At 47.1% G+C, this 22,008-nt stretch overlaps 1 protein-coding gene across 1 annotated transcript in view; it reads left to right on the plus strand.

The window, feature by feature from the left end:
- The window catches only part of CAPN5 (calpain 5), a 105,896-nt gene that overhangs the window by 24,538 nt on the left and 59,350 nt on the right, over window positions 1–22,008 (plus strand). The window contains exon 2 of the mRNA XM_048495428.1: window positions 2,308–2,484. Coding sequence (XP_048351385.1) covers window positions 2,323–2,484 — 162 coding nt within the window. The 5' untranslated portion in view covers window positions 2,308–2,322. The remainder of the gene's footprint in view (window positions 1–2,307; window positions 2,485–22,008) is intronic.

The raw sequence follows: 22,008 nt of genomic DNA on the forward strand, positions 1-22,008 counted from the left end.
TCCTCCCCACTTGCATTGTGTGTGTGTGTTTGTGTGTGTGAACATGCGGCTGATTTCCTCTGGGCCGTCTCCAGCCGTGTCTGTTCCTACGATGCCAGCTGCTATTGAGAGAAAATAATTAATCAGGAAGTCTTTGGCAGGGCGCCGAGAAGCCTTTTTAATTAAAAAAGATGTCGGCGGAGGCTGCTAAAATCTTGATCTCTCCTGCGCCGTTGTGTCGAAAGGGATCTGTGTTGGCCCACAGAGTCAGATGTGCAGATCTTTCTTTCTCTCTTGAGGCGAAAGACGTCCCCACTTTATCGGGGCTCCTGCCATGTGGTTGTCTTACTTCTCCTCTGGCTTCTTTACAACTGAATAATTGCTCCTTCCACTGCGCTCTGTGGATTGGTGCGATGTGTGCAAACGCAGCCCGTGCACGGTTTGTGGCGGATGCCTCAGTTCTACGCGAGCGTGGAAAAGCAACAGATGTTGGATGTGAAACTGAGCTTCTGAAATACCTGCTTTCTTTTACGGCCTGGTAGTTGGTGCTTTAAAAATACCACCCGTGGGAGAAGTTAGAATGTCACATTTGATACTGGAGGCTTTCTTGATACAGATCACCGTGTCGTTCTTCCTCTCACCATGAGTTGCCAGCGTGGTGTGGTTAAGAGCGGGTGGATTCTAATCTGGAGAACCGGGTTTGATCCCCCACTCCTCCACCTGAGTGGCAGAGGCTTATCTGGTGAACCAGATGTGTTTCCGTAATCCTACATTCCTGCTGGGTGACCTTGGGCTGGTCACAGTTCTCTCTGGACTCTCAGCCCCACCTGCCTCACACGGTTTCTGTTGTGGGGAGAGGAAGGGAAAGGAACTTGTAAGCCGCCTTGAGTCTTCTTGCAGGAGAGAAAGGTGGGGTGTAAATCCAAACTCTTATTCTCCTCCTCCTCCTCCTCAGCTGCTTTCTCTGAATCTGAGATGGATAGGGACTCTCTGCGCCTCTTTCTCTGCCCCTGAACAGCAACAGAGACTCCAGCAGTTCGATTGCTGACTCAAATAAGCAAGCCATGACTTTGCAAACGACAGGGCACAGCTGAGAGATCCAAAGGAAAGGTACTGCTGAGTCCCTGGTTGGTGAGAAGGGGGCTAGGGACCCTTTCCCCAGTCTGGTGGTTGGAGCCAAAGTTGCCAGCCCTTTAACCTTTCCTTAGTTGAAAATATCAGTCGCCTACGGTTGCTGACTTCCGGGGGGGGGGGGGGGGGGACCTAGAGCCCACCTGGAATTATAACTGATCTCTTGACGACCGTGATAAAGAAAATGGCAGGTTTGGCGCGTGCACCGTATGGTATTATGCTCTGATGAGCTTCCTCCTCTCCCCAAACCCTGCCATTTCCAGACTCAAAAGCCTGCAATAATTTCCTATGCCATAGTTGGCCACTCTGGCATTACACCGGGTCTATTTGGATGGCTGGTGGTTTTCCAGTGCCCCCTCACTGCTCTTTGCCCTTGCGTTGTTACATCAGGGTCCCCCCTCATATTGAGGGGCCCGCCGTCCCCCTTCTTGGGGTAGGTTTTAATTGGGGTTTTCTGGACGCCTCTTGGCTTATTTATTATCTATTAATTATTAACCGCTGTTTTATAAGAGTTTTTAAGATGTTTTATTGATTATTAACGAGATGGAGCCGATGTGTTTGTGTACTGTGTATGATTTGCTCCTGCTTAATTTTGTTTGATTCTTGTTGTTCACCGCCCGGAGCCCTTCGGGGATCGGGCGGTATAGAAATTGAAGAAATAAATAAATAAAATAAATAGGCAGAGGCAATTTCCAAGATTGCTACCAGAGATGCCAGGAATTAAACCTTGGACTTGTCTGCATACAAAACAGGTGTGCCGCACCTTGAACCTTGGGTCCAGGGCGCACCGGGGGAAATGGCACCTGGGGCAAAACCTGCTTAAGTGTCCCCCCCTTACCCCCCCGTGCCCCTTGCCCCCCACTTACCTCAGCCGGCAAAGGAGGGCAGCGGCAGTCCTGGGCAGCCTGGTGGGGCCAGGCCTGGTGTGGCCGGGCTGAGGAGCTGGGGCTGGGCCTGGTGGGGCGGGCCCGCTGCAGGCACCCAGACTGGGCAGGGGCGCCTCTCCATGAGAGTGGTTTGGGGGGCAATTTTGCACCCCCATGAGATCTAATGGGTGGCGCTTGGGGACTGTTAACCCCCCATATTCCTCTGGCAGATACGCCACTGCTTGGGCCCCTTCTGTTCTTTTAAAAAAATTGTGCCCTGAAGATTTTATTAAAATAATTATCCTTTTTTCCCCCCTTTGCATTCCTCCAGCGGCTGCCAGGAAGAATGTTCTCATCAGCGCAGCCCTACGAAAACCAGCGGTACGCCACCCTGAAAAAGGACTGCCAGCGGAGGAAAGCTCTCTTCGAGGATCCCCTCTTCCCGGCCAACAATGACTCTCTTTTTTACAAGTCGCAAATTCAGGGTATCCAGTGGAAACGGCCAAAGGTAAGAGACTGGATTGCGAATTGCAGCCGTACTGTCCTTGCAGCCTCTTGTTGCATTGGTGGTTACTAGAGATAATTTGAAATCCTTTATCTCTCCTGATGATACGATACGATTCTATTCAGGGGACGTTTTTCTGCGTGCCATGGAGAAGTCTCGAGAGTTGATAGCCAGCAGACTATACGATACAATACTGACTGTAGTTGGCTTAATGTATTGTCTAAGTCTTTCACGGCTGGATTCAACTGGTTGTTGAGGCTTTCCCCACTACAGAAGGGAGCTAAGGTCAACTCGGTTCCCTTCAGTGGAGGGCGATTCCAGGCTGTCCCCACAGCAACTGAGTTGGCCCCCTGGAACCGAGCTAAGTGGGTGGGATCATCTTGGTGCCTGTTTCTCTCCTCGATCGTGATTGGCGCTTGTGTTATGGCTGGAAACGGGAGCGTTCTTTTTTTTAAACAGTTTTTACAGTTTACAGTTTACAGTTACATGCGCTTTCTGCCCGCCACGACTCTCCCGTTCTGCGCATGCCACAAAAGCGGCTCGTGATTGGTTGAACGGATGAGGTGTCGTTTTGATGCTTCCCCACTTCGAAGCAGTATCGACCTTGTTCCGGCAGAAAAGTGTAGTTCATAACCCCTCATTTCTGGGGGGGGGGGGGGGACCTGAGACAAAACAATGTTGTGCTTGGTGGCAGTGGGGATTCACTGAGGCGAACCTAGGTAGAAACCAGTTCAACTCTGTCAGTGGGGAAAGCCCCATTGTGGGTTTTCCAGGCTATGTGGCTGTGGTCTGGTAGATCTTGTTCCTAATGTTACGAACAAGATCTACCAGACCACGGCCACACTGCCCGGAAAACCCCCAACAACCTGTAGTTGGCTTGTTTAGAAGCTGTTTAAGGGGATAGTAACAGTCCATCATTTGAGGAATGTGTTAACCGCCAGTGAGTAGAAAGGGATTTTTTCTAGGAAGTTCCAACTTTGGGGTCGTTTCAGAGTGTTGGTAATTCTCTCCGGTAAGAGATACCTTTACAATACCAGCCAGGACGTAGCGGGAGAGAATTAGATTGTTTTCCGAGGAGCTCAAGGGTGGCATAAACTTGTCACCACAATCACCCTATGAGGTTGGTTAGACCAAACAACAGTGGCTGAATGACCCATAACAGTGATGGCGAACCTTTTCGAGACTGAGTGCCCAAACTGCAACCCAAAACCCGCTTCTTTATCGCAAAGTGCCAACATGGCAATTTTTAAAAAAATACTTTATTGAAAGCTTAAAAGAAGTTACAAAATTAAAAAGAAAGAAGGAGTAAAAAGAGCATAAAGATAAATCTATACAAGTTTAGTTTTATACAGTTTCTTGCTGCATAGACTTCAGTTTCATTAGCATTATCAGTTCATTCACTCATTTGGTACTGACCACTGTTTTTTTCCGTAGTCAGTATAATGATACTATTAATTTAATAATAAAATCAAATCTATATTTATATATATACGTTCGAAGCAGTTGTGTTTGTTATGAACGAAGGGGGAGGGAAAGAAAAAGTATGGGTTAGGGAGGTGAAGAGAGAAGGGGGAATGAGAAGAGATAGAACAGAAGCAAACCTTATAAGATTGACTTCTCCTTCAACAATAGATCTTTGATCTTTTAATATCTCAATTAATATGAATTTAAAAGCTAACTTTCATCCTTATATTCTCTTGGAAACCCACTTCTTTAGAATAGAATAGAATAGAATAGAATAGAATAGAATAGAATAGAATAGAATCTTTATTGGCCAAGTGTGATTGGACACACAAGGAATTTGTCTCCGGTGCATATGCTCTCAGTGTACATAAAAGAAAAATACATTTGTCAAGAATCATAAGGTACAGCACTTAATGATTGTCATATAGGTCTAGTAAGCAATCAGGAAACAGTAGTAATGAAAACATAAAATGTAAAATCATAAAATAAAATAAAATAAAATAAAATGTAAAATAAAATGTCAGCACAGGCTATAGTCATACAGTCATAAGTGGGAGGAGATGGGTAATAGGAATGATGAAAAAAGTAGTGCAGTAATTATATAATAAGTATATAATAAATAGTTTGACATTATCGAGGGAATTATTTGTTTAGCAGAGTGATGGCCTTCGGGAAAAAACTGTTCTTGTGTCTAGTTGTCTTGGTGTGCAGTGCTCTGTAGCGACGTTGAGAGGGTAAGAGTTGAAACCGTTTATGTCCAGGATGCGAGGGGTCAGTAAATATTTTCACAGCCCTTTTTTTGACCCGTGCAGTATACAGGTCCTCAATGGAAGGCAGGTTAGCAGCAATTGTTTTTTCTGCAGTTCTGATTATTCTCTGAAGTCTGTGTCGATCTTGTTGGGTTGCAGAACCAAACCACACAGTTATAGAGGTGCAGATGACAGACTCAATGATTCCTTTGTAGAACTGTATCAGCAGCTCCTTGGGCAGTTTGAGCTTCCTGAGTTGGCGCAGAAAGAACATTCTTGGTTGTGCTTGGTTGATGACATTTGTGGCGTTAGGGGACCATTTTAGGTCATGAGATATGATGGAGCCTAGAAATTTGAAGGTCTCTACTGTTGATACTGTGTTGTCTAGTATTGTGAGAGGAGGTAGGATGGGAGGGTTTCTCCTGAAATCTACCACCATTTCTACGGTTTTAAGTGTGTTCAGTTCTAGATTGTTCCAGTGGCACCACGAGGCTAGTTGTTCAACCTCCCGTCTGTATGCGGTTTCATCGTTGTCTCGAATGAGACCAATCACTGTTGTATCATCTGCAAACTTCAGTATTTTAACAGATGGATCGTTTGAGATGCAGTCATTGGTATACAGAGAGAAGAGAAGTGGTGAAAGTACACAGCCTTGGGGGGCCCCTGTGCTCATTTTACAGGTGTCTGATGTAATTTTTCCTAGCTTCACCTGCTGTTTCCTATCTGTTAGGAAGCTTGTGATCCACTTACAAATATGCTCAGGTACTGCTGTGTGATTTAGTTTGGTTAGAAGAATGTCCGGTCTGATAGTATTGAATGCTGAACTAAAGTCAACAAAGAGGACCCTTGCATAGGTCTTTAGCGATTCAAGATGCTGTAGGATATAGTGCAAAGCCATATTAACAGCATCGTCTGTCGATCTGTTTGCTCGGTATGCAAATTGCAAGGGGTCCAACAGTGGATCCGTGATAGTTTTCAAATGGTACATCACTAGCCTTTCAAAAGTTTTCATAACTACAGATGTTAGAGCAACTGGTCTGTAGTCGTTCAGTTCCTTGATGGAAGGCTTCTTCGGCACTGGGACGATAGTGGAGTGTTTGAAGCAGGAAGGAACATAGCACATCTCTAGTGATTTGTTGAAGATTTGGGTGAAAATGGGGGCCAATTGGACAGCACAGACTTTTAAGCAAGAAGGTGTTATCTTGTCTGGGCCTGGTGCTTTTCCAGGCTTCTGTCTGTGAAATAGATCTTGCACTTCCTTTTCTGAGATCACCAGGGGTTGTAAACCCAATGAAATGGGTTCAGTTGTAGGAAGTTTGGCTATTGTTGGTGCGTCTGAGATAGAGGTTGTGGAGAAAGGTGACTGTAGATTGTTTTCAAACCTACAGTAGAACACATTCAGGTCGTCTGCCAATTGCTGATTTCCTTCAGCTTGGGAAGGTGGTTTGCTGTAACCGGTGATATTTTTGAGAGTTTTCCACATGTTTGCTGTTTCGTTTGGTGAAAACTGATTTTTTAGCTTTTCAGAGTAGTTTCTTTTTGCTGCTCTGATCTCCTTTGTTAATACATTTCTGGCCTGATTATACAGCATTCTATCACCCTTTCTGTAGGCCTCTTCTTTGTCGCAAAGTGCCAACACGGCATCAATTTAACCTGAATACTGAGGTTTAGTTTAGAAAAACCGGTTGGCTCCGAGGCGTGCGTTACTCAGGAGTACGCTTGGTGGTAGTCGGTGGCTTTGCTTTGAAGCAACCATGCAACTCTCCCAATGGGTGAATCACAACCCTAGGAGGGTTTAATCAGAAGCAAGCCCCACTGCCAGCAACCGAGCGTACTCCCAGGTAAAGGATCACGCTTTAGTTCAGCACATGAAAATCAGTGGGGTTTAACAGCGGTTGACAGGGTTACCTGCACTGCTTCCCCAAAACTAGGTCTTAGGTTTCATGCTAATAATTGAGCCTAGTGGCCCAGGCCAGCCTAGATGTGTGTTGGGGGGCACTCTGCACGTGCCCACAGAGAGGGCTCTGAGTGCCACCTCTGGCACCTGTGCCACCTCTGGCACCACTGACCCATAACCTTCATAGCTCACGGGGGCTCTGCTCCCTCAGTCCAACACCGACACCACATTCTCTCTGGCAGTTAAGCTGTTAACTTAATATTATACAAAGCCGGTTGGACTGTTTTCCCAAGCTAAAATGCAACACATAACGTTGTGTATCATTTGGTTGGTCTGTCTTCCCAAGCTAAAACGCAACACATAAGTTAGCCTATAACGTTGTGTATAATTTGGTGTCTTCGTGGAACTGAAAAGTGTAAACACTTGAGATTTCTATGAGCAAAATTGCAAAACACAGTCAATGCTGAAGGAAGAGATGCGTGAGCCGCTTTTTAAACTTTTTTTAAAAGCTTTATTTCAGGGTTATACCTTGCCTTCCCCCAGCAGGCCCGGCCTAGGGTGACGGACAATATAGGCATAGAATAATATTCAATAAACAATAAAAGCATCAAACGACAACGCATTTCAGTTTAGAAGCCTAAATCATTTCAGTATCAGCAACTTGGCAATATAAACTTTGGGCTTCCCAGTAATATAAATATCAGAGGGGGCCTCAAACAAGGGATCTCCTGTGATTTCCACAGAAACTCCAAAGAAATTATCCCCTTGCCTCTCAGTTCCTGATATGTCAAGGAGGAAGGCAAGGAGGAGGAGGAGGAGGAGTTTGGATTTATTTTCCCCCTTTCTCTCCTGTAAGGAGACTCAAAGGGGGCTTACAAACTCCTTTCCCTCCCCCACCCCCCACAACAAATACTCTGTGAGGTGGGTGGGGATGAGAGAGCTCCGAAGAACTGTGACTAGCCCAAGGTCACCCAGCTGGCATGTGTTGGAGTGCACAAGCTAATCTGGTTCACCAGATAAGCCTCCACAGGAAAAGGAAAGGGGGGAAAAGGAAGAAAAGGAGGGAGGGGGCACATTTGATGTCAAGGCCTGGCTCTCTGTCCATGTGAATGCAACTGAATATTGCAGGTGAGTGTTTTCTGTTGTCATCCGTGTGAGAGGTTTCCCCGCCCACCCTCATTTCCTGGCAATATGTACACACATGCAAATTTCCACAGTAACATAAGGGCCGTTTTCAATCGTCGTTACTTCCGGTGTGGTTTAGAAAATGGCTCCCGTGGTGTCATCCAGCCTTTTCCAAATAAGGCCTCAGAATGGTCACCAATGTTGGTTAGGTGAAAAAATACCCATCACAGGAGGGGAGCTCAGAACGCTGGTGTTGGAACGGCCACAAATAAAATCAGTTCATTGGACAATCATTACTGTTGGTCTAAAAGGAGCAGCAGTGGCGTAGGATGGTAAGAGCTTGTGTATCTAATCCGGAGGAACCAGGTTTGATTCCCAGCTCTGCCGCCTGAGCTGTGGAGGCTTATCTGGGGAATTCAGATTAGCCTGTACACTCCCACACACGCCAGCTGGGTGACCTTGGGCTAGTCACAGCTTCTCGGAGCTCTCTCAGCATCAACTACCTCACAGGGTGTTTGTTGTGAGGGGGAAAGGCCAAGGAGATTGTCAGCCCCTTTGAGTCTCCTGCAGGAGAGAAAGGGGGGATATAAATCCAAACTCTTCTTCTTCTTCTAAAAGAGAACACAAGGAAGCAAGAGGTTGGTTCTCAAACGTGGCAGAGGCGAAGACAGGAGAAATGCAGGAAACGCCGGGAGGAAACCGTTCTGCACAGATAACTTTTGGTCACCACGATGCACTTCCTCTAATGGGTAATAAAGGTGCGTAGGAGCAAGCCATGCATCAGTGGAGCTTCACAAAACAAATTGCAAACATAAAAGAAAAAAAAAGAGGACAAATGGAAATAAATAGAAGAAAACAAAGAAAGCCCGGCGGAACACGGCTGCATCTTATGCCGTTTGTGCACACTTTTTACTCCAAAGGGGAAAATGTAATTTATTTTCCAGCAGTATTTTTTTTTTTTAACCCAGTGCTCCCTGAAGGGTTCGTAACGTTTCTGACGAGTGGATTGAAAGACGTCCTTGGAGGCCGGAAGCTTTGCCCCTCCAAAGAATGCCATTCCCTCCCCCCCACCTTCACATCTGTAATTCAAACTAAGGCTGCTTTTAGGCCAGCTGGAGGTTATGAGCATCACTCGTTCTCTGCAATATGAAAAGAGGATGAAAAGACGGATGGTGAAAGATAAAACCTTTAAAAAAAATCTGTTTAGATAGCATGGAGTATTGAAGCATTTACGGGAATATCTGGTTCCCTCCCCGTGTCAGCTTTCAATGCAGCAGGCTGGCCTTGTCCAATCTTGGAAGCTAATCCGGTTTGGCCCTTATTAGAAGAAGAAGAGGAGGAGGAGGAAGAAGAGGAAGAAGAAGAGGAGGAGGAGTTTGGATTTATATCCCCCCTTTCTCTCCGGCAGGAGACTCAAAGGGGCTGACAATCTCCTTGCCCTTCCCCCCTCACAACAAACACCCTGTGAGGTGGGTGGGGCTGAGAGAGCTCCGAAGAACTGTGACTAGCCCAAGGTCACCCAGCTGGCGTGTGTGGGAGTGCCCAGGCTACTCTGAATTCCCCAGATAAGCCTCCACAGCTCAGGCGGCAGAGCGGGGAATCAGACCCGGTTCCTCCAGATTAGATACACGAGCTCTTAACCTCCTACGCCACTGCTGCTCCTTGGATGGGAGACCACTGAGGAGGAGGAAAAGAAGGAAGAAGAAGAGTAGGGTGCTGTGTGGTTTCCGGGCTGTGTGGCCGTGTTCTAGCAGCATTCTCTCTCACTACTGTCAGATCCTCTGAAGATGCCAGCCACAGATGCAGCGAAACGTCAGGAGAGAATGCTGCTAGAACACGGCCATACAGCCCGGAAACCACACAGCACCCCAGTGATTCCGGCCGTGAAAGCCTTCGACAATACATGGAAGAAGAGTAGTTTGGATTTATATCCCCCCTTTCTCTCCTGTAAGGAGACTCAAAGGGGCTGACAATCTCCTTTCCCTCCCCCCCACAACAAATACCCTGTGAGGCGGGTGGGGCTGAAAGAGCTCCGAAGAACTGTGACTAACCCAAAGTCACCCAGCTGGCATGTGTTGGAGTACACAAGCTAATCTGGTTCCCCAGATAAGCCTCCACAGCTCAAGTGGCAGAGAGGGGAATCAAACCCGGTTCTCCAGATTAGAGTGTACCTGCTCTTAACCACTACACCACGCTGAACCTTATTAGGACTGTCCCCGTAGCCTGTATGATAGTAGCATAATGCTTCTTTAAGACAGACAGTGTGGTGTAATGGTTAAGAGCAGGTGGGCTCTAATCTGGAGAACTGGGTTTGATTCCCTACTCCTCCCCATAAGCGGCAAACTCTTATCTGGCAAACCAGATTTGTTTCCCCACTTCTTCACATGAAGCCTGCAGGGTGACCTCGGGCTAGTCCCAGTTTTCTCTGAACTCTCTTAGTTACACCTACCGCACAAGGTGTCTGTTGTGTGGAGAGGAGGGGAAAGGAGTCTGTAAGCCGCGTTGACACTCCTTGCAGCAGTGGCGTAGGAGGTTAAGAGCTCATGTATCTAATCTGGAGGAACCGGGTTTGATTCCCCGCTCTGCCGCCTGAGCTGTGGAGGCTTATCTGGGGAATTCAGATTAGCCTGTGCACTCCCACACACGCCAGCTGGGTGACCTTGGGCTAGTCACAGCTTCTCGGAGCTCTCTCAGCCCCACCTGCCTCACAGGGTGTTTGTTGTGAGGGGGGAAGGGCAAGGAGATTGTAAGCCCCTTTGAGTCTCCTGCAGGAGAGAAAGGGGGGATATAAATCCAAACTCTTCTTCTTCTTCTTGTGGTTGAGAAAAGTGGATACAAATCCAAAGTCACCCAGCTGGCATGTGTTGGAGTGCACAAGCTAATCTGGTTCCCCAGATAAGCCTCCACAGCTCAAGTGGCAGAGCGGGGAATCAAACCCAGTTCTCCAGATTAGAGTGTCCCTGCTCTTAACCACTACACCACACTGGAAATTCAGGGTTGCTATTTTGAGGTAGGTCATGGGAAACCACCTCTGCCCACATTGTGCCTCGAAAACCCTACAGCCATGGTGGCGAACCTTTGGCACGCCAGATGTTATGGACTACAATCCCCATCAGCCCCTGCCAGCATGGCCAATTGGCCATGCTGGCAGGGGCTGATGGGAACTGTAGTCCATAACATCTGGCGTGCCAAAGGTTCGCCACCACTGCCTTACAGTGTTGCCGTACATCAGCTGTGACTTGACAGCTTTTTCCAGCCCCGCCCCACGTCTGCTAAGATTTATGCTGAAGGACCCTAGCCACGGAAGGTCATTTCTGGACACCCGCGCAGCGTTTGCAGGCATTTCTATACACACACAAACTCGCACGCAAAGAGTGTTTGCAGGTATTCAAGCGGCGCTCCCGGATTGGCGCAGCCCCCCGACCTTTTCCTGCCAAACCATTTTTAATGCCTTCGTTTGGCCTCCGGCCGGGGACGTCCTTAATTTTTTTTCCCCTTCTTGAAGGCGATCATCCTTCTCCCTGTCTTGACTCAGCTGTGGTTCTTCCAGACAAAAAAAAAAGGCACTTGAATTTCAAGAAGGACAAAGGCGATAATTGTCTGATTCGGGGAAGGAGCAAGAGAGCGGGTTGTGGATAAATTGGCTCTCTGTGTGCAGCCACGTGGTCGCAGGGGTCAGTGCACCATGGCATTTGACCTGCCTTTCCTGGAAGGGCGTTTTCCTTTTCTCCTTTATTGGCGCCACATAAGTAATTTTTTTTGAAAATAATTTTTATTTATTTCACCTAATTAAAGTTCACAATCCATTTTTCCACATTATTCACTATACATTTACAATACATTATTCACTATACATTCACATACACGCTACAGGGGTCAGTGCTATCAGTCACAGACCAGGAAAGGGATTTGGGTGTCTTAGTTGATAGTTCCATGGGAATGTCAACTCAATTCATGGCAGCTGTGAAAAAGGAAAACTCTATGCTGGGGATCATTAGGAAAGGAATTGAGAATAAAACTGCAAAGATTGTCATGCCCTTATATAAAGCAGTGGTGCGACCGCACTTGGAGTACTGTGTTCAGTTCTGGTCGCCACATCTCAAAAAGGATAGCGAAGAGATAGAAAAGTGCAGCGAAGGGCAACGAGGATGATTGAGGGACTGGAGCACCTTCCTTATGAGGAGAGGCTGCAGCGTTTGGGACTCTTTAGTTTGGAGAGGAGACGTCTGAGGGGGGATATGATTGAAGTCTATAAAATTATGCATGGGATAGAAAATGTTGACAGAGATAAGTTTTTCTCTCTTTCTCACAATACAAGAACCAGGGGGCATTCATTGAAAATGCTGGGGGGAAGAATTAGGACTAATAAAAGGAAACACTTCTTCACGCAACGTGTGATTGGTGTTTGGAATATGCTGCCGCAGGAGGTGGTGATGGCCACTAACCTGGATTGCTTTAAAAGGGGCTTGGACAGATTGATGGAGGAGAAGTCGATCTATGGCTCCCAATCTTGATCCTCCGTGATCTGAGATTGCAAATGCCTTAGCAGACCAGGTGCTCCGGAGCAGCAGCAGCAACAGCAGCAGGCCATTGCTTTCACCTCCTGCCTGTGAGCTCCCAAAGGCACCTGGTGGGCCACTGCGAGTAGCAGAGAGCTGGACTAGATGGACTCTGGTCTGATCCAGCTGGCTTGTTCTTTTGTTCTTATGTTCTTACAATTGCTTTTAGGTTATCCTTCAAATATGCCATATGATGCAGAAACCATATACAATACTAATCCAATATCACGATTGCTAGAGTAAAAGAAAAAAGCGAAAAGGGGGGGAGATACAAATTGAGAGTTATTGACTGTATATTAAGAATCAGATATAGCGGCATAGAAGCAGAGAGAGATGAAAGAAGAAAGTTTTAATTAAAGAAGATAGAAGAGAAGACCAAAAAAATACCTCTACTTAGCATTTCCATTGTTGTTATTAATATTTTCCTTAATTCTTAAGCTCTTATTCATTAATTCTATATGCATTTCATTGAATAATATTATTTCCTTTATACAATTTCTTACAGTCTTATTTTCAACATTGCAAAAAATAGGGTTACGTAGTTTAAAACGGAGTTATAAAACTCCAAAATGCAATATCGTAAAACGGAAATAAATCCATCAATTCAGTCCTAGAAACACTAAAAAAACATGGAAACGATAGTGAAAAGCCCTATAGATTCAACACCGCAATGAAGCTCTATTGCTGCTTGCAAGAGACTAGCTACGTCTTCACATATGGCTGGATCAGGATGGTTTACCGAACAAGATAGCTTTAGGACAGTGGTGGCGAACCTATGGCACGGGTGCCAGAGGTGGCACTCAGAACCCTCTCTGTGGGCACGTGCAAACAGAGTTCATCAAGTGGGGGAAAATCCCCCCCCCCCCCCCACGCATACATCTAGGCTGGCCTGGGCCGCTGGGGTTTGATTGTTAGCATTAAATAGGTCTTAGGTTTTGTGGAAGCAGTGTAGGTAACCCTGTTAAGTGCTGTTAAACCTCACTGATTTTCATGCAAAAACTAAAGCACGATCCTTTACCTGGGAGTAAGCTTGGTTGCTGGCAATGGGGCTTGCTTCTGAGTAACCCTCCTAGGGTTGTGATTCACCCATTGGAAGAGTTGCACGGTTGCTTCAATGCAAAGCCACCGACTACCACCAAGCTACTCCTGAGTAACGCACACCTCAGAGCCAACCGGTTTTTTAATAGACTAAAACCTCAATATTCAGGTTAAATTGCCGGGTTGGCACTTTGCGATAAATCAGCGGGTTTTGGATTGCAGTTTGGGCACTCGGTCTCGAAAAGGTTCGCCATCACTGCTTTAGGATATTAGGAAGTCCAGCTCTGTAGATTAAAATGGGGTTTATATATTTCTTGCTGACCACTTCATAAAAAAGACAGGGGAAAAAAAATGTGCATTATGGTCTCAGCACCACCCACCCCACAGGGAAGTACGTTCTCTTCTTGAGGAACATTGTGAAACCTTCCAAAGAGGTCAGATTAATGTGTGCCGTTCCTGTGATACTTCTGCAACAGCCCTGTGGGATGTTCAGAGTTTCTGACATAGTCAACCAGTGAGTTTAATGATCATGAGGAGATTGGAACCCAGGTCTTCCTGGTCCAAAAGTACTATTTTGGACCCTGCGCCATATTGGCTGTATGAATGGCACCTAGTACTCCCAATTTCTTTTGCACAAGGCCATGTTTCATGCAGACTGCAGAAGAGAATATGTGTGACCTATTACTAGGGAAAGCTAGAACTTTAAAGGACAATAAAATCTCTTTGTTAGGGCCAGCAAGTGCTCTCACTGTGACAAAAAAAACCTGAGCAGTGTTTACTTTGGGACATATGCCAAAATGAGATGGCACAGCAGTTTCTGGATGAGGCTGTACTGTTACGGCCAAAATCAGACAAAATTACAGTGGAGGAAAAAGAAAACAGAATTTGTGCAGCCATGAGCCAGCGTGGTGTAGTGGCTAAGAGCAGGGGCACTCTAATCTGGAGAACCGGGTTTGATTCCCCGCTCTGCCACCTGAGCTGTGGCGGCTTATCTGGTGAGCCAGATTAGCTTGTGCACTCCCAACACATGCCAGCTGGGTGACCTTGGGCTAGTCACAGTTGTTCGGAGCTCTCTTAGCCCCACCCACCTCACAGGGTGTTTGTTGTGCTGTGGGGAGGGGGGGGAAGGGAAAGGAGATTGTAAGCCCCTTTGAGTTTCCTTACAGGACAGAAAGAGGGGATATAAATCCAAACTCCTCCTCCTCCTCCTTTTTCTTCTTCATTATTGATCATAGATTTGGATGATAGAAATAAGGGAAAAAGCCAGAGAAGACTTTCTGTAAAAACTGAAAGGTCTCATATGCAGTGATTCTCAATGAGAAATGAATGACATTACTGTCTCTAGGCCTCAACCATTTGTATGGTGAAAATCCAGTATTCTCTGCATTGGATGTGATGCCTTGGAGATTCTGACTAGATCGAGAGAAGTCCCGCTAGATTCTTCCTTTAAAGTTCTTTGTAGGAAAATAAAGATTTTTTGGATCAGCATCAGAAAGCCTCAGTAGAGTAAAATGTTCACTCGCTGGGTTTTCAGATGGCCAATATGGGTTTTTAATGTCAGATTTGTGGTCTGTTTACTTTTTGTGTAGGGACTGACCTGTAGGTTCGATCCTGAATAAGAGTTTGGATTTATGCCCCACCTTTCTCTCCTGTAAGGAGACTCAAGGCAGCCTACAAACTCCATTCCCTTCTTCTCCCCATAACAGACACATTGTGAGGTAGGTGAGGCTGACAGAGTTCGAAGAGAGCTGTGACTGGCCCAAGGTCAGCCAGCAGGCTTCATGTGGAGGAACAAGGCAAACCAAATTCACCAGATTTAAAGTCCACTGCTCCTCACCATATACCACGCTGGCTGTCTAGATGGTAGACAAGTTAGCAGAGCATAGAAAGTGATGTGAGAAGGCATATATTACTTTGGGGGATGATGCAAAGATGGTATTTCAGTATAGGTGGTTCCTATGACCCTCCTCTTTGAGTGTATACCAGGGCAAAATTGGTAACTAGGTTTGCTTCTGGGTCTGCGCTCTGAGTTTGTATCTCAAATGGGTGGCCCAGTCCACTATTGTAGATCAGAAGATGCTTTAAGTTTGGGCAATGTCTGTAAGCCAGCGTGGCGTAGTGGTTAAGAGCAGGTGGATTCTAAACTGGAGAACCGGGTTTGATTCCCCACTCCGCCCCCTGAGTGGCAGAGGCTTATCTGGGGAACTAGGTTTGTTTCCGCACTCCTACCTTCCTGCTGAGTGACCTTGGGCTAGTCACAGTTCTCTCAGAACTCTCTCAGCCCCACCTGCCTCACAAGGTGCCTGTTGTGGGGAGAGGAAAGGAAAGGAGCTCGTAAGCCACCTTGAGTCCCCTTACAGGAGACAAAGGTGGAGTATAAATCCAAACTCCTCCTCCTCCTTCGCATGGAAGGGCCTGTCAGCCAAGGATAAAATGGAAGAGGGGGGAATCAACCAATCTTTTTTGAAGGAAGGGTGAGATAAAACTGTGTAGGAGCAGCAGTGGCGTAGGAGGTTAAGAGCTCGTGTATCTAATCTGGAGGAACCAGGTTTGATTCCCAGCTCTGCCGCCCGAGCTGTGGAGGCTTATCTGGGGAATTCAGATTAGCCTGTGAACTCCCACACACGCCAGCTGGGTGACCTTGGGCTAGTCACAGCTTCTCGGAGCTCTCTCAGCCCCACCCACCTCACAGGGTGTTTGTTGTGAGGGGGGAAGGGCAAGGAGATTGTAAGCCCCTTTGAGTCTCCTGCAGGAGAGAAAGGGGGGATATAAATCCAAACTCTTCTTCTTCTTCTTCTGTAGCCGTTACTGTAGCCGTTACTGTAGCAGCAGCTATGGAAACCTGGATTATAAGAAGTATTTTGGCTCTTCCCATAGGGGGAATGTAGGTTTGTTTGTTTTCGTTTCTTAAAGCGAGGTTGTTTGTGGTCTCAGGCATGCAGAAAGTCCGGTTCGACCCAGACCAAGGTAGCGTGAGGAAAGAACTAGCTGATACCGCTTTCCGTTTGAGAAGTATCCGCTATTTCCTTCTGCTCTGATAAGATCTTTATGGCTACTACACTTGTTATTTCCACTGGCAGAGTCTCTTACCTGCACGAGTATTAGTGTTTGGGGTTAGGGTGTGTAACAGGCTTTTCCCTGCGATACACCTCTGAAGGTGCTAGCCACAGATGCAGGTGAAACATTAGGAACAAGATCCACCAGACCACGGCCACGCAGCCCGGAAAACCCACCACCACCACTTTGAATTAACTACCTCCGAAATGTGCAGACGAAATTGGGAGCCTAAATGGGGCCACGGAGAAGAACACATCCGTGACATGCCTCTGAAGATGACCGCCATAGAAGTGGGAAACATTAGGAGCAAAAACTACCAGACCACGGCCACACAGCCCGGAAAACTTACCACAACCAGTTGAATTCGGCCGTGAAACCCTTGGACTCTGGATCTGTTGATCAGTAGAGTTTATTGGAAGGTAACGAAACACCTAGCTTACAGGAAGTCAGTTCTGCCAGCACCAGGGGCATAACGAGGCAGCCCTGGGCAAACTGTAGCCCTGGGCAAAACCTGAGTTGGATGCCCCCCCCCCCCTTTGGGCAGCCACTCCACCATGACCAAATTTTATTTTGCACCAGGACATTGGTGCCTACAGGGGGTGAAGTTTTTAGACGTATCAGCACCAAAATTTCAGCATATCATCAGGAGACTGTCCTTATACTACTCCCCAGGTTTGGTGAGGTTTGGTTCTAGGAGTCCAAAGTTACGGACTCCCAAAAGGGGTGCCCCATCCCCCATTGTTTCCAATGGGAGCTAATAGGAGATGGGGGCTACAGTTTTGAGGGTCCATAACTTTGGCCCCCCCTGAACCAAACTGCACCAAACCTGGGGGGTATCATCAGGGCAGTCTCTTGATGATACCCTGAAAGTTTTGAGACTGTGCCTTCAGAAATGTCCCCCCCCCCAGCCCGCAACCCCCATGGACAGCAATACAGAAAACTCAATGCAGAACAAAGATTCTTGGGCAAATTTCTGGGATGTTCCTGCAGGGGGCGCATTTTTGGATGTATCGGCACCAAAATTTTAGGGTTTGGTTTAGGGGGTCCAAAGTTATGGACCCCCAAAGGGGGTACCCCATCCCACATTCTTTGCTAAGGAGATGGGGGCTACCCTTTTGAGGGTCCATAACTTTGGACCCCCTAAACCAAACTGCACCAAACCTTGGGGGTGCCATCATGACAGTCTCCAGATGATACCCTGAGATTTTTGGTGCTGATACGTCCAAGAATGCCCTCCCTGCAAGAACATCCCGAAATTTGCCCAAGAATCTTTGTTCTGCATTGAGTTTTCTGCATTGCTGTCCATGGGGGTTGCAGGTTGGGGGGGGGGCACATTTCTGAAGGCACAGTCTCAAAACTTTCAGGGTCTCATCAGGAGACTTCCCTAATGATTCCCCCCAAGTTTGGTGCAGTTTGGTTCAGGGGGGCCAAAGTTATGGACCCTCAAAACTGTAGCCCCCATCTCCTATTAGCTCCCATTGGAAACAATGGGGGATGGGGCACCCCTTTTGGGAGTCCATAACATTGGACTCCCTGAACCAAACCTCACCAAACCTGGGGGGTAGCATAAGGACAGTCTCCTGGTGATACGCTAAAATTTTGGTGCCACTAGCTTAAAAACTGCGCCCCCTGCAGGCCAAAAATGGAAAACCACTAAAAATACCCAAAAACGAACCCAGCATTTTGATGCCCCCCACAAGGTGATGCCCTGGGCAGCTGCCCACCTTGCCCAATGGGCATTACGCCAGTGGCCAGCACCCATCTTTATCCCCGAACAATCCCTCCTCCTGTTTTCCCAAAGATTGTGAGAAAGAGCTACAGTGGAGCCTAGGTGCCCCAAGGTCAGAGACAGGTAGAGATGAAGCCACCTGGACTCTTACCCCCACAGACCGGTGGAAACATCCGTTTCCCATGGAAGTGGAGAGTGTCAAGGACAAACCCAGTTATCTACCAAGCGTGTGAAACCATTAGAATAAAATCAGAGAAGGAATGTTGCATTAACATAGTGGTAATATTGAGCAGGCAAAGTACATACATCTAAGGGGCTATCCCCACTACAGAAGGGAGCTAAGGTCAACTCGGTTCCCTTCAGTGGAGGGCGATTCCAGGCTGTCCCCACAGCAACTGAGTTGGCCCCCTGGAACCGAGCTAAGTGGGCGGGATCACCTTGGTGCCTGTTTCGCTCCTCGATGTCGCAGTTCTGAGGGAGGGGGGAACTGAGACAAAACAATGTTGAGCTCGGTGGCAGTGGGGATTCACTGAGGCGAACCTAGGTAGAAACCAGTTCAACTTGTCAGTGGGGAAAGCCCCTAAAAGTAGTTCATTGACAAGAGTGGTTCTCCAGCTCTCAACCACGGCACCACGCTTAGTAGGGAATAGAAAGTGAAATTAGTTATGCATATTACGGCTTATCGTGATGTCCAGTAGCACCATTAGAGATTTTGGGTGTCTGAAATTTTCCTAATGGAAGGCGAAAATTATGTTGGAGGATGAACGCAAGATAGTGTTACAGGACAGCTGCTGTTTTCAGGGTCTATGGTCTTGTTCTCTGAGGGGTCTAGTGTCTAGATCAAGGGATGTAATTGTACCTCTCTATTCTGCATTGGTCAGACCTCACCTGGAATATTGTGTTAAGTCCTGGGTACTGCAATTCATGAAGGATATTGATAAGCTGGAACGGGTCCACGGGAGGGCAACCAAAATGGTCAAAGGTCTGGAATCCATGCCCTATGAGGAGAGACTTAGAGAGCTGGGTACGTTGAGCTTGGTGAAGAGAACGTTAAGAAGTGACATGTTTAGATATTTGAAGGGATGCCATGTTGGTGAGGGAGCAAACTTGTTAGTCACTTGGCCCCGGACCAAGCTGTGAAATATTCCCTTTGCAAGTTTTAAGGCTGGAATTTGCTAACTGCTTTAGGGAGAAGGAATGGCCGGGGAATGCAGGGTAAACACCACTCACAGAAATACGGTATAGCGTACACCGGAAGAGCCAAACTTAACAAAAAGAACACCCTACCAAGGCTACACCAAAATATTCACAGTCATGTTCTGGGCACCACAATTCAAGAAGGATATTGACAAGCTGGAACAGGTCCAGAGGTGGGCAACCAAAAAGGTCAAAGGTCTGGAATCCATGCCCTACGAAGAGAGGCCTAGGGAGCTTAGGATGTTTAGTTTGGGGAAGAGAAGGTTAAGAGGTGACATGATAGCCATGTTTAGATATCTGAAGGGATGTCATGTTGGTGAGGGAGCAAGCTTGTTTTCTGCTGCTCCAGAGACTAGGACCAGGAGAAAGGAGTGAAAGGAAAAGAGATTCCACCTAAACATCAGGAAAAACTTCCTGACTGTCAGGGCTGTTCGACAGTGGAATGCACTATCTCGAGTGTGGTGGAGTCTCCTTCTTTGCAAGTTTTTAAAGAGAGGCTGGATAAACATATGTCAGGAGTGCTTTGGTTGTGTATTCCTGCATGGCAGGGGGTTGGACTTGATGGCCCTCGAGGTCTCTTCCAACTTTATCATTCTATGAGGGGATAAGAAGGCAAAATTTTCATCCTGGTTTGCTGCCGAGTCTGTTTCCGGCATTTGGTTGGGTGGTCCTTTGGTGCCAATAAGAAATGGTTTTAAGTTAGTGGGCAGCCTGAAGGCATGGAAGGGACAGTTACCCAAGGATAAAATGAAGGGGGAGAATCAACCTGGTCTTTTTGGAGGAAGGGTGAGATAAAAATGTGGAGCCGTTGTTCTCACAACAGCTGTGGAAACTTGGGTTATGACAAGTATTTTGGCTCATCCCACAGGGGGAATGCAGTTTTGTTTGGTTTTCATTTTTTTAAAGCTGTGTTTCTTGGAAATGTATAAGCCTTGTGGTCTCAGGTATGCAGAAAGTCCGGTTGGACCTGGACCGAGGTAGTGTAGCAAAAGGACAGACCGATACCACTGGTCACTGGAGAACAACCCACCACTTCTTTCAGCCCCGATAAGATCTTTATGGCTACCTTGTTTGTTCTTTCCATTGGCCGAGTCTCTTACTGGCACAAATATTCGTGTTTCGGGGAAGACCTCTGAATAGCTGTTGACTTTCCATCGCTCATAATTTGGGGCCGATGGTGATGATGTAAATGCATCCTTCATAGGAAAACCTTTTCAGGGGTTTGCACTTGACAGCCCCGGACCTCCAAAGCTGATTGGCATTTCTAGATTTCCGCTTGCTGAATTCTTGGCTTTTGGCATGCCCTGATGGGCTTTATCGAAATTCCTGGTTTAGATCTATGCCGTGAATTCGCATTTATTTACTATTTATTTAAAATATTTATTCCGCTTCTCCTGGAGAAAACAGCAGCTTTGGAAAGGGGACTGCATAGTATTATACCTGGCCGAGATACCTCCTTTCTCTCAACTCTACTCTCGCAGGCTCCACGCTCAAATCTCCAGGTATTTCAGAGCCCAGGGTTGGTGACTCTTGTTCATGAAGGTCAACAGGTATATTTATATATAGATTCCTGTTTGCAGAGTAATCAGCAGAATGTAGCCTTGTGCACACTTCAAAATAAGAACAGTTATCTTGGCAGCCTTTTCACCTCAGAAAACATAAACAAAAGAACTTTACTTGCGCTGAGAGAGAAAGAGACTATATACATATAACAAAGTAACACTTATACTTTGATACATTCACAGTTCATCGTTTGATTACTATTTGGTTACCATAACAAGTATCGTTTATAATATTTGACTTTCAGTCAGAGGCTTTTACATGGCTTTGGTTAACAGAACACTTAACAACATCTTTCCTCAGCAGAGACAGAGAGCTGTTTCCAACTGTCACTTTTAGAATGTTCGCTGAGCTCTCCCAGAATTCCCTGCTGCTGCATGCAAGACTGTCAAATCCAACAGTTCAGTGGTGTATCTAAGATATGACAGATACGTCACAAGCCCTGAGTGGCACTTGGTAGTGCCATCCCTGCCTGCCAGCTCACCTGCTGCAGCTTACTCCACCCTAAATGCTCTGAGGGTGGAAGCTGTCCAGCCCCTCGGTGCCACTCACCCACTGGTTGTGCTGCACCTGCCCGAGCTGAGCTTCGAGGAGAGGCTCCCGCAGCTCTAAGCCATCAACAAGGTGTGCGTCTGGCCATCAGAAGGACCGACCCCCAGGCAACGTCAGGAGCTTGTGCCATTTTCCTTAGATGCACCCCTACCTTCATAAGATGGCAGCTTTGAGATTCTTGCTGTTCTAGGCAGTGGTGGGATCCAAAAATTTTAGTAACAGGTTCCCATGGTGGTCGGATTCAAACTGTGGCGTAGCGCCAGTGGGGCTGGACGGGGCACGACAGGGGCGTGGCCGGGCATTCCGGGGGCGGGGCATTCCTGGGCGGGGCTGTGGCAAGGACGCAGCTGCTGCACCAGTCCTTGGGCGGGAAACGAATGCATGCAGGCGCAGGCTGCCACGCACGCCGGTGCACCTCCTGCTAGACTGCTTCAAGTTCTGCGCGCTACTGCTGAGAGGAGGTAACTGAGGCAAAAATCACGTAGCAAAATCACCAATTAGTAACCCCCTCCTGGCACACACAAAGAATTAGTAACCTACTCTCAGGAACCTGTGAAAACCTGCTGGATCCCACCTCTGGTTCTATGGATCTAAAGCAGT

This window comes from Sphaerodactylus townsendi, linkage group LG04 (genome assembly GCF_021028975.2).
Source record: "Sphaerodactylus townsendi isolate TG3544 linkage group LG04, MPM_Stown_v2.3, whole genome shotgun sequence".
NCBI lineage: Eukaryota > Metazoa > Chordata > Lepidosauria > Squamata > Sphaerodactylidae > Sphaerodactylus > Sphaerodactylus townsendi.